The sequence below is a fragment of the Macrobrachium nipponense genome, chromosome 35 (genome assembly GCF_015104395.2).
Source record: "Macrobrachium nipponense isolate FS-2020 chromosome 35, ASM1510439v2, whole genome shotgun sequence".
NCBI classification, from domain to species: domain Eukaryota; kingdom Metazoa; phylum Arthropoda; class Malacostraca; order Decapoda; family Palaemonidae; genus Macrobrachium; species Macrobrachium nipponense.
Window position 1 is genome coordinate 10019309 of NC_061096.1, and position 16531 is coordinate 10035839.

General features: G+C 34.7%; 1 protein-coding gene across 3 annotated transcripts in view; it reads left to right on the forward strand.

Annotated features, from left to right (window-relative positions):
- The window catches only part of LOC135208417 (angiopoietin-1-like), a 63255-nt gene extending 52985 nt beyond the window's left edge, over nucleotides 1-10270 (forward strand). For 2 of the 3 annotated variants that reach the window (XM_064240562.1, XM_064240563.1), the window contains exon 9: nucleotides 9608-10270. In XM_064240562.1, the coding sequence (XP_064096632.1) occupies nucleotides 9608-9772 (165 nt within the window). In that variant the 3' untranslated portion in view covers nucleotides 9773-10270. The remainder of the gene's footprint in view (nucleotides 1-9607) is intronic. The other variant, XM_064240564.1, reaches the window with a different exon arrangement.
- The last annotated feature ends 6261 nt before the right edge of the window (nucleotides 10271-16531 follow it).

The following is a 16531-nucleotide window of genomic DNA, read 5'->3' on the forward strand; positions in this document are numbered from 1 at the left end:
CGACCTTTGTGTATCCCTTATGACTTAAGCACTTGCTTCTGTATGTCTTCAGTTGCTGTGACCATGTCTTACTGATAATAAGACGAAAGTACTTTCGTCTTATTATCAGCATTTCCAGCGTTTCCATTTTCTTTCGTGGCTGTAACTTTGTTCACACACACACACACACACACACACACACACACACACACACACACACACATATATTAGACTTTTTAAATCTTGTATAAGAATTTTATGTTAAAAATAGTAACAGGATACAATTTGTGATTCTTGCGTTGGCGAGAAAAGTCTTTCATTTTTAGCGACCGGTGATTGAGTTTCATTAGAATTTTTAGCTGCTCTCCGAAAAATACTGAGATACATATTTTTTCGAGCAACTTAACGTTTATGAGATTTTTCTATATATTCAGAAACAGTCGAGTAATTTCATTAATAATGGTTTCGTTTTTTCTAATCAAACATCAAAATTAACGGTATTGAAACTTAATGTTATTCTTAAAATATGCGTTGTTTCAAATTCACGCAATTTTCGTTAGTTATCTTTGAAAATTTTTTTCATGCTCATCTCTAAGGTAAATGGACCGCTTATTAATAGTATTTTTCTTCACATCTCTTTCATGTTTAGACATAATTTTCTGGCACATTCTGGCATCTCTATCTGGTTGGTAGGAAGTCGGTATTCTGACAGCAAACTTCAGCTAATAAAATATGTAATGTAATAAAAATCATTGGTCAAAGTATCAATTTAGTTGTGTTGTAAAACTATATATATATATATATATATATATATATATATATATATATAGTATATATCATATATATATATATTATATATATATACATATATGTATCGATGAATGCAAAAAATTCTAAGTCATACCTGTACACACACACACACACACACACACACATATATATATATATATATATATATATATATATTATATATATATATATATATGTGTGTGTGTGTGTGTGTGTGTATACAGGTATGACTTAGAATTTTTTGCATTCATCGATACCATATATATATATATATATATATATCTATATATATATATAATATATATATATATATATACTATATATATATATAGATATATATATATATATAGTTTTACAACACAACTAAATCTGATACTTTGACCAATGATTTTTATTACATTACATCTTTTATTAGCTGAAGTTTGCTGTCAGAATACCGACTTCCTACCAACCAGATAGAGAGATGCTGGGGTCGTTTTGATATGGAGAATTACCAACTTTATAATAATATGTGTTTATTAATCAGTGCTTTTTTATTAGGTTTTCTTCACAATATTTTACCACTTAAATATCCATAATGTGCCAGAAAATTATGTCTAAACATGAAAGAGATGTGAAGAAAAATACTATTAATAAGCGGTCCATTTACCTTAGAGATGAGCATGAAAAAAATTTTCAAAGATAACTAACGAAAATTGCGTGAATTTGAAACAACGCATATTTTAAGAATAACATTAAGTTTCAATACCGTTAATTTTGATGTTTGATTAGAAAAAACGAAACCATTATTAATGAAATTACTCGACTGTTTCTGAATATATAGAAAAATCTCATACACGTTAAGTTGCTCGAAAAAATATGTATCTCAGTATTTTTCGGAGAGAGCTAAAAATTCTAATGAAACTCAATCACCGGTCGCTAAAAATGAAAGACTTTTCTCGCCAACGCAAGAATCACAAATTGTATCCTGTTACTATTTTTGTTTTAAACATAAAATTCCCCCTTAACTACAAGATTTTAAAAAGTCCTAAAAAGGGTAACATGTTAAATTTACCTGGATTTTTTGTAGAAAAGAAAGGTAAGAGACTTTACCTCTCTATGATAACAGTTCCAGGAGGAGCATTTTGTCAAAGGAGTAAGAAAACACGCATATAGTATTTGCGTTTTTATCTTTATGCCAGAATGATTGTTAAACTTCTAAAGTATGCTACAAGAAACAAATTACAATGAAAGACGTTTTAACGGCATTTTCCTACGCTGCTTGGAAATTCAAAAATACATAAATTCTCAAAAATAATAATAATAATAATAATAATAATAATAATAATAATAATAATAATAATAATAATAATAATAATAATAATAATAACTCAAAGGAAGGGAAAAGTGAAATGTTGCTTCCGTAGAATATTATTAACAGGACCGCTCCAATTTTGATTACGTATCATAATCGAAGGTGTGCTAAAATACCACAGGGTAACAATAATACGATATATACACTAATTTCTTATCTTTCTACTTTGTTGTTTCTCTGTAAGGTGAAATTTGCTCATTTCTAGTTTATCAATTTTATTGACACATGATTTAATAGAAAGAGTTACAAGGAGTTACATGGGTTAGGATGTCTCAAAGACTTCTTAGTCCATCCGAGGAGACATCATGTGCTCATTTATCTCAAGGAGCAGGTTCTACCATTCATTTACAGTGTCCTAATGACTTTGTCTCCCTTTTTTTTTATAACTCTTCCACACTGCTGCTGTTTACAACTTCTGGTGGTAGTTTATTCCATGTGTCACATATCATGTATGTGAAGAAGTTCCCATAATGGGATGTCTTGTATCTCTTCAGTTCTAGTTTCCATCCATTATATCTTGCCTGGTTTTCGTTTAATGTGAAGAGGTTACTGTCTACTTTTGTTTTGCTTTTCAGTATTTTGAATGTCTCTATTAGTTGTCCTCGCAATCGTCGAGTTTCTAAGCCGTTCATGTTCAGTCATCTTTGGTAACCTATTTGCCTGATGGATAGAATTAACTTCGTGGCTCTTGCTTGTACCCCTTCTAATCTGTGTATGTCCTTTCTTAGTGAAGGTGACCAAAACTGTACTGCATATTCAAGATGAGGTCTAACTATTGATGTGTAAGAGCTGCAGCACCGTTTCCTTATTTCTGTATTTGAATTCCTCTTTATTTATTTCACTAATTTCTGTGCCTTGTTTTCTGATTTGATGCATTGTTTTGTGGATTTTAAGTCCTTGGTAATAATGGCTCCAAGGTTCCCTTCTAGTGCTACCTGTTTATATATCATCCCCAAACAGCATGTAGTTTGTATGAGGGTTGCTTGTTCCTATTTGTAATACTTTACATTTATCCAAGTTGAAAGGCATTTGCCATGCTTTTGACCACTCTCCTATTTTCCTTGGATCATGTCTCAATGATCTCAGAGAGAGAGAGAGAGAGAGAGAGAGAGAGTTCATATCTCATTATATGTATGTTGGTTACTATCTCGATATAGTCATAATGGATACTGAAGACAAGGATGTACGCAATCGAATCGTCACTTTTTCCTTGTTTTCTAACAAATAACAATTTTATTAAAATATTCCTTCCATTTATATCACAATAGAGATGAAGTGAGGGAGACTACAGGTTGTATCTGTATGTCCGTGTTATTACTTATTTCAGACCGAGGTCTTTATAATGTCTAAGAGTAGCTTGTAACGGAGATTCGAGACTATACAACCTTTGCAGTGGGAGTAATATGATAGCATAATTGAATTTGTGTCATTTATTTATCGGTACATTAGTAAATTAAGAAAAAAAGATGGAGTTAGTGTTGAAGATTTAATCTTATTTATCGGTACATTCGTAAATTAAGAAAGAAAGATGGACTTAGTGTTGAAGATTTAATCTTTCAAGCTACCTCAGTTGCCGAATTGATGATAGCACCTAGAAAAATTATATTTAAAGTTCATTCAGTCATTACATTTATAAGAGCCAGTTTAGTAGCATTAACATTCATCAGTTACGGGAAGACTTCCCCATAGTAAATGCAGCATTAGTTATTACAACGCAAAGGTGCATGCTGTTTTTCCCACCGTTTTATGAAACTATATGAGCAAAACCTGAAATAAAAGAATGCATTTGCGATATCTTTGCAAAATAAGGAATAGTTTCGGCCAACCTGGGATGCCTTCAGAGCAGAACCAGACCAACGGCAGCGCCGAGTGTATTTGACAGGAAAGCTCAGCATATGATGGATTTCTGAAGAAACAAAGGAACCCAGTTGAGTTGATGCTATATAATGGAGCGGGGGCTTTGAAAAGGAGAGAGAGAGAGAGAGAGAGAGAGAGAGAGAGAGAGAACACTCCCTAACTTGAGAGAGTATATATCAACGTTCACCTTTCATGTAGGAGAGAGAGAGAGAGAGAGAGAGAGAGAGAGAGAGAGAGAGAGAAAGTCTAATATTTACTACTTATGTATTATGCATGAGAGTGAGAGAGAGAACAATACCTAACTTCAGTAAATCTCACTATACTTGCAATATAAAGACTTTTATAAGCCGGCAAAGAAAATGCAATATCCCATTAAAAACTGAAGGATAGCCTTCTGTACATTGTTTTTATTTCAGCGTCACCTATTGCCGTCACTTTCTGAATAGACTATAACCAACCTGTTCCCATAAAATATGAAGTGATTACACTCATTTGTTTCTTCAAAATTGCTAAAATATATTACAGTGGAGAGATTATACACTAAGTTATTGAAAAAATCATCGAGTTCCTAGATTAACATTGAGTAGTCAATAATCGAACAAAATATTGTTAGTGAAGGAATACGCAATAAACTAATGACTTTGACAGGCTGCTAAGCACGCATTAATTGTCTACGAACTTTGTTCTTTTCGTATTCATTTAACTTTGTATGTAATCATCTTCTCCAGTCACGGTATCACATTAGTACTGCTCGAATATATGGCCAATATGAATTCTTAGCGCACTGCTCTCTCTCTCTCTCTCTCTCTCTCTCTCTCTCTCTCTCTCTCTCTCTCTCTCTCTCTGTAAATGAAGTGGCTGTTGCTAAAATTGTGTATTATCTAATGCCATTTTACCTACAGTGCCTGCTGATATAACTCAAGATATTAGTTTAATACATTCTTATAACTCATCACTTTAACTGCTTTGCAATGTGATATATGTTTTAACTAGTAGACACGATATCACAATAGAAGCAAAAGTATACAGTCGAAGCAGCATGAGAGTGTTGCAGTATTCCTACCCATTTAACGCTGAACATTTTAAATTAGAGAAGATGAAACCATGAAAGTATGTGCAAGAAGGGAAATACATGCTTACAGCTTTACAGAAAACATACACAGGAGTAAGGAGAGAGTAAGACTAGAATATTCCCTTGGAGAAAAAAAAACATAATTACGGAACGGGTAAGAGTAGAAGTTTAAGCACAGATCAAATCCAAAGTCAAAACATCTGAAACAAGTACAAGGAAAAGGGACTTCATATGGCCTCAGCTGTCGCCATGGCCGAGTTTCTGTTGGAACAGTCCGGTAGCATCTTACACTACTCTTTTTATTAGAAGAAAGCAGAAAGAACATTTTAATCAGTGTGACCATCAATAAACAAGTTATACTCTGTTTTTTTTCATCTGTCCATCTGCCAGTGGTGTTTTTGTATGGTAACACTGCGTCCCGGGCTTGAAATAGTTACGCTATGTGTAAGTTTTAGGTAAATAAAGGATATTTGGTTGTACATTTGCAACTGAAAAGTGTTTTAATAATTTACTGTATGCGAATTACACCGTTAATATTCGAAATAGGATATTGTTATTATTGTCGAATGTAAGCTGCCTTTTCGGGGTGGCGAATGGAACAGCCAGACGCAAATTCCATCAAACAGATGCTAAACCAAGTTACGTCATATCGTATCTGGCTGAAACGCACTTTATAAAAATTAACAGTACATACTGATATACTTACGTATAATGAAGTAATACGTTGACATCTTGCCGTAGTGAACAGCGAGAGAAGCAATTTTCCCGCCACTGCGTCTGGCTGTTCCATTCGCCACCCCGAAAAGGGAGCTTACATTCAACAATAATAACAATAACCTATTTCGAATAATAATGGTGTAATTCGCATACAGTAAATTATTAAAACACTTTTCAGTTGCAAATGTACACCCAGATATCCTTTTATTACCTAAAACTTACACGTAGCGTAATTATTTAAAGCCCGGGACGCAGTGTTACCATACAAAAACCCCACAGCCGGATGGACAGATGAAAAAAACAGAGTATAGTCGCGATGCAGTGTTCAGTTTTGCACTTTGCATTCCAATTCTGCGTCTCTGTTATCATATGAAAATTTAACTTGTTACAGCTAAGAGGATCCCTTCAATTTGGTTTATCCATTAACCCTCTAAGTTATGTAACATACACACACACACACACACACACACACACAACACAGGCACACATGTATGTATAGATATATATATATATATATATATATTATATATATATATATATATATATATATATCTATTTATATCACATACATACATAAGAAATAGGAGTACTTTGTACATACGAGAGTAACTAAACCATATCGAGTATGCTCCTTTACTTTCTTCTGGTCTCATATGTACTTCACCCCAAGCATTATTTGTGGAAGTTAGGTGTATTTATATATGTTAGTTCGTATATGTATATGTGTATGCATATATATTATATATATATTTATATATATATATATCTATATATCTATATATTTATATATATATATAATATATATATATATATATATATTTTATATATATCATATATATATTATATATAAGTTTAGTGTAAGGAGTCAGGAGTCAATCCATATAAATAATCATCATTAAAGTGAAGAGGACACAAACAGATGTACAACCTGTCTTCAATCGAACGTCTCGTAATTGTTTATTTAATTAATCGTCAGGGCTGTTGAAAGGAAAAAATAAAATTCCTTGTAAAATTGTAAAAACTAAAACTAAAAATTAAGAAGGTTAATCTTAATAAGAGCTCCGGCCGATTTTTAGTATAAATGTGTTTATACCTTGAAAGAAGATACTAAGTATGTTCTAAGGAAGAAGGAAATTAGTGGCGGTAAGTCCTATCGGTGTTGAAAACACAACTTAAATATTTGTACCTACAGAAAAAACAGAGTCCTTCATGTTGTTGTCTCTTTCGTATCACCTATGTTAATGAGCTCCTGTTCGTTCGTTTGTGTGCTGCGCAGTCTCAAATTGTCATGGGGAAACCACACCTTCCGAATGACGTCACGAAAAACACTCCACCCAAAAAGTGACATCATTATAGACAATATCCAATCGTAAATAAGCACGTTTCAGTTTTCTCTGACTCGCCCTACAGACTATCATACATGTATGATCAAATTGGCGTTGGACAATCCAATTTGAGAATGTAGAGGCTTGTTTGAAGGATTGAACAAGCATTTTGAAGCTAGCTTGTCCAACAAGACGTTTGACCAGCATGCTTGACGAGTCTGTAGTGGTGTTTGATCATACATGCTCATTTGGTCACCATCAACCATGGCGAACACACAAGATAACCAAGAATTTTGGATAGAGTTCATTGAACTCTATCAATCATTTCCATGTCTTTGGAAGGTTAAAAGTGAGGAATACAAAAATAGGACACTAAAGGCAAAGTGTCAGCAAAAATTGCTTGATAAATTGAGAGAACACATCCCAAATGCCACCAAGGATATGATACCAAAGAAAATTAACTCTCTTCGTACTAGCTACAGGAGAGAATTAAAAAAGGTGGTTCAAAGTGAGAAATCTGGTGCTGCAACTGAAGACATGTATGTACCCTCCTTATGGTTTTTCGGTGCTCTAAATTTTCTCCGAGACCAGGAAATTCAGGAAGAAGGGATATCTACAATAGACATTGATGAAGAGGTGAGGAAATATTCAAACACATTTAATGCAATGTATATATATTTAGGTAGTTTTTTGTACACAGATACAACTTTCAGTATATCCAAGTAGTATCAATTTATATCTGATAAACCTGATGTTATCAAGAGATAATGGTAATTGTCAGTGTAGAGAATCACATATCTTAATGATAGTACATCAAATAATGAAAATAAATAAATCATGGTTGCGGTCGACATAATTATTAATGTAGCTTCCAGTGTATTAGAGTTCGTAATGTATTATATATGTACTGTCAGTATGTCTACAACAATGCACAAATAATTACCTATGTTTAGCTAATTTGCTAGATTTTGTAAGCACAAGAGGTACCATGTACGAGAACATAATGCACAGCTACCCTAAAAAACAATATGTAATCAAGCTATATAAATTCTAGTTCAGCTATAACTTCCATGTGATCCTACTACTTGCTAGGGCATCCATCCTGGGCCATTGAAATACTGACAATACTTATAGCGTACATCCTTGGCTGACAATGAAGACTGTTGAACAGTGGTTCAAAAGGAATGAGCTGCCTTCTACTGATACTACATATTGTTCTCCATCTCCACTCATATAATTATGCAAGTAGCAACATGCAAGGATTATTTTGGACACTTTAGTTGGGGATAGATTGATTGTCGAGTGTAAAATACGAAACCTAGATGACAACATGCCAAAGGTCCTTTCCACTACATTTCTGGCTCGTGACACCCTATAATTGTATATCTGTTGTTCTTTAGTAAGATTGGCATGACTATATGGCTTCATGATATTCTCCAACAGAGGGAACGCATCATCCCCTATTAAAACATAAGGAACAGGATCAGTTGTTCCTGGGTCGAGGGCTTGGTGCAGGAATGTGTAGTTTATCCTCTGTTAAGCCTGACTAAATCTTGTTTTTCCATAAACACCCCCATCTGAGACTCTTCCATTTGTTCCTATATGTACCATAAGGAACTGACATTTGGCATTAACTATAGCCATTAAAACTACACTAAAAGTACCTTTATAATTATAGTAGTAAGAAACCAGAGTTATATGGCTTGTATTTTTAACATGTTTTCCATCAATAGCTCCGAGGCAGTGAGGAAAGTTCCATTTCCGATCAAACTCTTCAGACACTGACATCCATTCCTCCTCGCTCTCTGGTATCTGTGAATATTAATAGGATACATAAATATCTTCCAAATAATACCCTTAAATGTTAATTTGGTTACAAATTCATTATAGAATGATACTACTAAAGATATCATCAAAGGAACACACACATCCGGCCCCTTTTTTCTCTCTCTTTCTCTGCAGAATTAACTTTTAGATATTTTTTTCATCAGTCATCTAAATGCCAATATAAATGTTGTGAATCCCTGGGGGTTCACGAACAGGACGGATCCAGAATTTTTTGTGAGGGGGGTGGGTGGAGGAAAATCTTCCATTTATATATATATTTTGTTTTTATTCACAAACAAAATCTCTAAATATATATATATATATATATATATATATATATATATATATATATATATATATAATATTATTTTTTTATTTTTTTTGCTTGAGGGCAGGGGGATCACATCCTCACTGACTGTTTAATTAAGCTTAGTTTGGGTCGGTCTTTAGTACAATCTTTTTTTTGGACCAGTGGGAGGATGCATCCCCCATACCCCCCCCCCCCCCCCCCCCCCCCCCCCCTCTCCCCCTGGATCCGTCCCTGTCAGAAACCCGAGAGTGAAAACCCGTGCTTTAGTTAATTTCTTGACACATGACACATTTGTCTGTAATGTTAAGATTTTATATGATGTTTATCACAATATATAATGTAATAATTGACTTTCAACCATTCCCCGTGTTTTCTAGGTACCAGGGACCTCTGGATGTGACACACAAAAATCCACAAAGAAAAGAAAAGTTGCTGCTGAGGGGAAAAAAATATTACTAGAGTTAGCTTGTAAGCACCTTGAAAAGGACGAGGGTGTGGATCCATTAGGACAGAGCTGGGCAGAGGAATTTAAAAAATTATAAGAAAACCAGCAAATTTACGCTAGAAAAGCTATTAATGATATATTATATGAGGGCCGACTCGGGAGACTCAACATGAACTCGTTGAAAATTAATGAACCACAACTCTTACGATCAGTACAAAAATCAGATCATATGAACACTGTAAGAGTAATCACTCATCCTGTTGTCAAGGAACATAGGTCCATAGAGGATCTATTAAATGATCCACAATTTAGTTAATATGACTGAGTACCAGTAACTGAAATATAAGTAGCCTACATAATGTGAAATTTATTTCTCATACATTCATGTAATTAATTACATACACTATGTTTTTATGTATATACCGGTAAACAGTACTGTTATATTTTTGTTTAAACTCTCCCTCTCTCTCTCTCTTTCTCTATCTCTCTTTCTCTCTCTCTCTCTGATATGCAATGACATTTGCTTACACCTGTGGTAAATATTATTTTAATTTCATAAGCTGCTTCCTACAACTGTAAAAGAGCAAATGATAAAATAAGCGATTTTCATCAATTGGTTTTTTACCTTACCTTTATTACATCTTTTAGTGATGACACTATAGCATCACACGTCTCTATCACAATGTTACCAAGACTCTGAGGAGAGATGCAGCACGCAAACTTCAGATCTTCGAAGGAATCTCCAGTTGCAAGCAATCGGAGAGTACATAACAATCGTTGACTTGCTGGTATAGCATCTCTGAGTTGTGTTTTCTTTTTCTCAATTACTGGTGAAACCATCGTCAGCAGGTTCATAAATGTGTCGTGGTCCATTCGGAGGTAATTTCTATAGTCTTCAGGTGATGATACCAGTAGCTCATTTAACAGGCATTGATGAGACAGTTCACATCTATTCTTGTACCACTCTTTCATCCACAATCGTCTCTTTTTGTTTTTATCGTCGACTTCTTCGCTGGCAAGCGCCAGCAGAATAGCTATACAAGCTTTCCTTTTGCTCATGCCTCCACGCCTCAATGAAATGTACTGACGTTTGATCATACATATTATCAGTCTATGGCAGTGTATGAACAAACATGTTGGTCATACATGTTTGACAGTCTGTAGGGCGGGTGAAACAAAAGAAAGCAAGTGTTTTCAGCCAATGACAATATTTAATGTTACCAAGTCGTTAATTTTTTCGGCAAATAAACCTATTTTCTCAAATTAAGCGTTACTCGCACTAGCGCCATGGCCGAATTAGCAGGACCGTGTACAAGCTCCGATTTTGTTGCCCAGGAAAGTTTCCCCACAGTGTGTGAAAATTGCTACGTGAATTATAGAGATTTCACAAACTATTATTATGGGCAAATAGAAAGGCTCGTAACTTTTGCCCAAAATCACGGATTAATCAAGAGTGAACCCATTTGCCCAACGTGTAAGGAAAAGTGCCGTCTTGACTTGAACAAAAAAGTCTTTCGGTGCGATAAAACCTATGTAGTGTCAAAAAAAAAGAGAAAAAAAATGTATTTTTTTTGTCTCAATATTTAAAAACACATGGTTCTCCAAGTCTCACGTGGATATTGAAACTAATTTAACTTTTTGCTTTATTTTTGTATCTGATTGGTTTTCTTATAAGTTTGCTAATTTTGAGCTTCATCTCAGCGATCCCACCATCAATGATTGGGCTTCATTTTGTAGGGAAGTAATAGTAAATTGGGTATTTAGGCGGTCTCATAAAATTGGAGGGGAGGGTAAAATAGTGGAAATTGCCGAATCAAAATTTGGGAAGAGGAAGTATAATGTGGGCAGAATTATAGAGGGTCAGTGGGTATTTGGGGGAATTTGTAGGGGAACTAGGGAGTTCTTTATGGTTCCTGTTGAACAACGAAACACTGAGGTTTTGCTTGCTGTCATTAAACAGTACATCGAACCAGGAACAACAATCATTTCCGATTGCTGGAAAGCATACGATTGCCTGAAAAACGAGGGCTACAAACATTTACAGGTCAATCACATTGTCAATTTTGTTGATCCACAAACTCGTGCCCTTACCAATACGATAGAGAGACGGTGGAGAGATGTCAAGAATTTAGTCCCAAAATATGGCCGGCGTAAAAAACATTTTGTTGGATATTTAGCCGTTGCATATTTCAAATTGCACATCAAGACCCTTACGAAGGTTTCACGCCTTGTGAAAGCTGCTGCTGAAGTCTATCCTCCACTGTAAGGTAAGCTATTTCCTGTATATATTTTGATTATCGTGTGAAATATGCTGGAGTATTGTCTCAGTTAGCCTAATCGCTGCTCAAATTTTTCGGAATTGTCATGAAGTGTGCAGGGAAGGTAGTGCCCTTAAGGGGGGGTCGCAGGGGGGGGCAAAGCCCCCCCCCCCCCCCCCCCCCCCCGCTAGGCCTAGGTAGGGGTACGGCGCTCTAGGTTAGGTTAGGTGGTTTGTTTGGTTAGCTAGTGCCCTGGAATCACTTTTCTCCTGCTCCCCCCCCCCCACCCAAAAACCCCCCCCGGTTCCCACTGGGGTTCCCCAAGATTGTTAGATGGGAACAAGGGTGTAATTGCTTGATGCCACCAATATTAATGATCAGTTTAAGCATAATCAATAAAAAATACATCGGAAAAATATATATTCTAATGCAAACAAGAGACGGAGCTCTCCTTTAGATTTACCATTAAGAATTTTAAAAGCTGAAAATTATACTTATCTGAATTTAAGAAAAATACAGAACATTAAAATTAAAGGAATGAAATTTTAAAAATACGTTAAAATGAAAGGTAACAGAACATACAGTTAACAAAGAATGGAATTAGCAGTGAACAGAGTTACAGCGCACAATATTAAAGACCGACCTTCAGGAGTGACAGCTTAAACTAAATGTAAACACAAATAAACAATACAAGTCAAGACAAATAACAGGGGAGAAGGACGTATGTGTGTTTAACGACGGAACAAGTCGTTTAGTAAAAGTTGATTCCAGAATAACAAGGTCTTGAGGGTTGGTGGTATGGCCTAAAATGCAGAAGTCTTTACAATCGATATGTGTTTTACAAATTTTGGAGTGGCTTCTAATGTTGGAATTTTTCGGGTTTGAAATTCTGCTACCAGTACGCACCTTAATTAAGGAGTCTGCAGGCTGGTGGATCCCACATAGGTCCCTGTTTGACATTCAGGGCAATTATACTTATAAACAACACCAGAGGACAGCTTAAGTGATAATCGCCCCTTAGATTTAAAGAGTGAACCGATGGTGAAAGGGTTCTTAGTATTAAGTAAACGTCAGTGGCATAAAAATGATCCTGAATTATTTCTGTGAACTTTCTGTGAAAGTTCAGTTCAATCACGCGTTCATATGATGAAAATTCCTATTATATATCTATCTATCTATATCTATATATATATATATCTATATATATCTATATATCTATATATATATATCTATATATATATATATATATATATATATATCTATATATATATATATATATATATATATGTATATATATATATATGTATATATAGGTATATATTATATATATGTGATATATATGTATATATATGTATATATATATGTATATATAGTATATATATATATGTATGTATATATATTGAGATATATATATATATATATATATATCTATATATATATGCAGAAGCCAGGTACTATGTCGTACCTCTAAGTAAATGGGGTTACAATCCACAATGAAGTCAATTCCTCTTGTAGTTTAAAATAAAATATATTTCTTGTATAGGAATAAAGCTTTCTTCGACCATCAACTGTGGTCTTGTTCACTAAAGTGTGATATGTCACCTCAAGGAACTAGCAAGTAAGAGCACAAACATTTGAAAAAACAACGGAAAGGTAACAAGCTAGTTCATATTATGAATGATCAGGCGGTTGAGCCCTCGTTCTTTCCAGAATTCGTCTAGATCTTCGTGGGGGAATGTTTCTATTGTCAACTGCTTGTTCTATGGTGGTTGGGTGGTTTGTTGGAGAAATGACCTGAGTGGAGTAAACAGGAGAGGAAGCAGCATCGTTATTGGCACATATATTTCTAAAGTTTGAAATTTTCCCTTTCCTACATATCGCTTCACAAATAGCTATATTTTCTGTAATGCCAGTATTTCCTGCAAAGGTCTCGTTTGATGAAATTAACGCCCCTTCTACTACTCGTCTCAAAGTCCGGTCGTTACATGCAAAAACAACCTTTGTACCTTTGAAATTTATTGCGTGGTTTTTCTCCCATGTATGTTGCGCAATTGCACTGTATGAACTTCCCCTTCTGCAAGCAGCAACGTGTTCTTCCCTTCTCTTATCAATGGAACGTCCGCTTTCTCCCCACGTAACATTCATTGCAATCACTACAAGGTATTACATATACTCCTACATTCTCTCTATTACCCGGGTTATTTTTAATGAGTTTCTTCTTGATTGTACTGTTGTACTGAAAAACTACGTTGAAGCCGTTCTTTTTTCCTTTATTAAGTTCTCTATTATAAGGAAGAGCAAGAAATGCCTTAAAATCTGCCTTTTCAGTTATATCATGAGGGGCGTAAAACATCGATCTAGCTTTAGATAGAGACTGTTGTATATTTTAAACTACAAGAGGAATTTACTTCATTGTGGATTGTAACCCCATATATTATATATATAATATATATATAAACTCTATATCTATCGAAACTATCTTATATTTTTGCCTCACTACTTACTATCAAAATGCATCAGACAGAGAAATAGGAAGCCAATTTATATCCCCATGATGAACACTATCAAATAAATCTACCTTCACTGTAACGCTGTTTTTGTAGCGTATTCTTTGGTATATACTGTACAGTCAGTATATATATATTCTATCAGCGTAAGATTATTTTGACTGGTTATTCAAAATATTTTTTGCCTAAAATTATACTGTGTTGTTGAGAGACCTCATATTATTAAATGAATCTGAGGCCTTTACCTAATTTCTTACACTCGTCATATTTTCCTCTAGTCCTGTTATGCATAACAGTGAACCATCATAATGACTGAAAATTAGGTTGGGAAAATCTCAGACAGAGTCAATGCAACATAATAAAAATATTTTGCCGCGATATTAAAGGAAAGACTTTTTCCTCTGATTTGTTTACCACAACGAATTGAATTCTACTTTTTCATAACAGGAATTATATATTTCTTCTGCAGTCGAAAGAATTAGGTGGACGTTCTTTCCTCTTTGAATATATTATTATTATTATTATTATTATTATTATTATTATTATTATTATTATTATTATTATTATTATTATTATTATTATTATTATTATTATTATTCAGATGATGGAATTTATCCATATGGAACAAGCACACAATGACCATTGACTTGAAATTCAAACTTCCAAAGAATATGGTGTTCATTAGGAAGAAGTAGGAGGAGTTAAGGGAAATATATAAAGAATGTAACCCATTTATTTGAAAATAAAAAATAAATAAAACCAATCAATAAAAAGATAAAAATGTAATAAAATGCAAGGAGAATAGTATTAGTGCAGTAATGCATTGCATCATCGCTTGAACTTTTGAAGTTCCAATAGCACGACATCCTCTGGGAGGCTGTTCCACAGTCCAACAGTTTGAGGAATACAGAACCTCTGAACTGAGAAGTTCGACAGTGAGACACATTTACTACATGCTGATGCTGTTGTTCGGCGAATCTGCTTGTTCTCGGCAGATAAAGGGCATCATGGATCACTTATGAATATGATAGATCTCTGTTGAAATACAACTTATGAAAAAGTCACAAACAAGATACCACCCATCGATGGTCCACGTTATAACTACTACTATTTAAGCAACAGAAACATACCACCAAGAACCGCTTATTCTAAAAGAGATAAATCCCTGGCAGATGAAGACATCGACTCCGGAGAACAGTATTCCAGTAAAGGAAGCACAAACAACCAAAAACAGATTCCACTGATTTTACCACTGCTATTTATAAAAGAGACCTTATGAACAATACCTAACTTTCGTGGGCATTTGCTGAAACCTTCATTAGATGACTCTTAAAAGTTATATGCGAGTCACAAGTTACACCTAGAATAGTTGAAGATTCAAACTCGATCAGCAAAGTTCCATACACCTGAAGGGAAGGATGGGCTGGCAAATCTGTACGAGATCTGCTAACCAACAGTGTTTACTTTATAATGGAGTTCAGCCTCTTACACCGACTACACCATTCCCTGATCCAGTCCAAGTTCCGACTGAGGATGAGGGCAGCTTCATTACTCATGAGTGAAGACATTACTACGCCACAAGTGTTACATCAATGGCATACGAAACGATACTTTTTTCCAGGCCAACAACCATATCACTTGCATACACTACAAATAACAGTTGACCAAGCACACTACCTTGTGGAACTCCAGACAAAAGAGGTCTTGGTTCACTAAAGAGCCCATCCACAGCAACTCGCTGCCCACCTGAAAGGAAATCTTGAAGTAATCCTAAATCATATCCACCCACTCCAAAATTCTGAAGTTTATACATAAGTGCCTTATAGTACACTAAAACAAAAGCAGAATGAAAATATATCTGAATTCCTATGCACTCTAAACCCTTATCAGGTTGCCTCGCAAATGGCAAGTCAAGTCTAAAAGAGCATTACAGGTACCTAACTGCTTTCTATAAGCATATTGACTATCACCTAACAATCCTTTAGAATCTATATACTTATATAGTTGCTTAAAAATAAGTGTTTCAGCAACTTTGGAAATTACAGGGAGAATAGAGACTGGCCTATAGTTACTACAGACTGCAGATATACC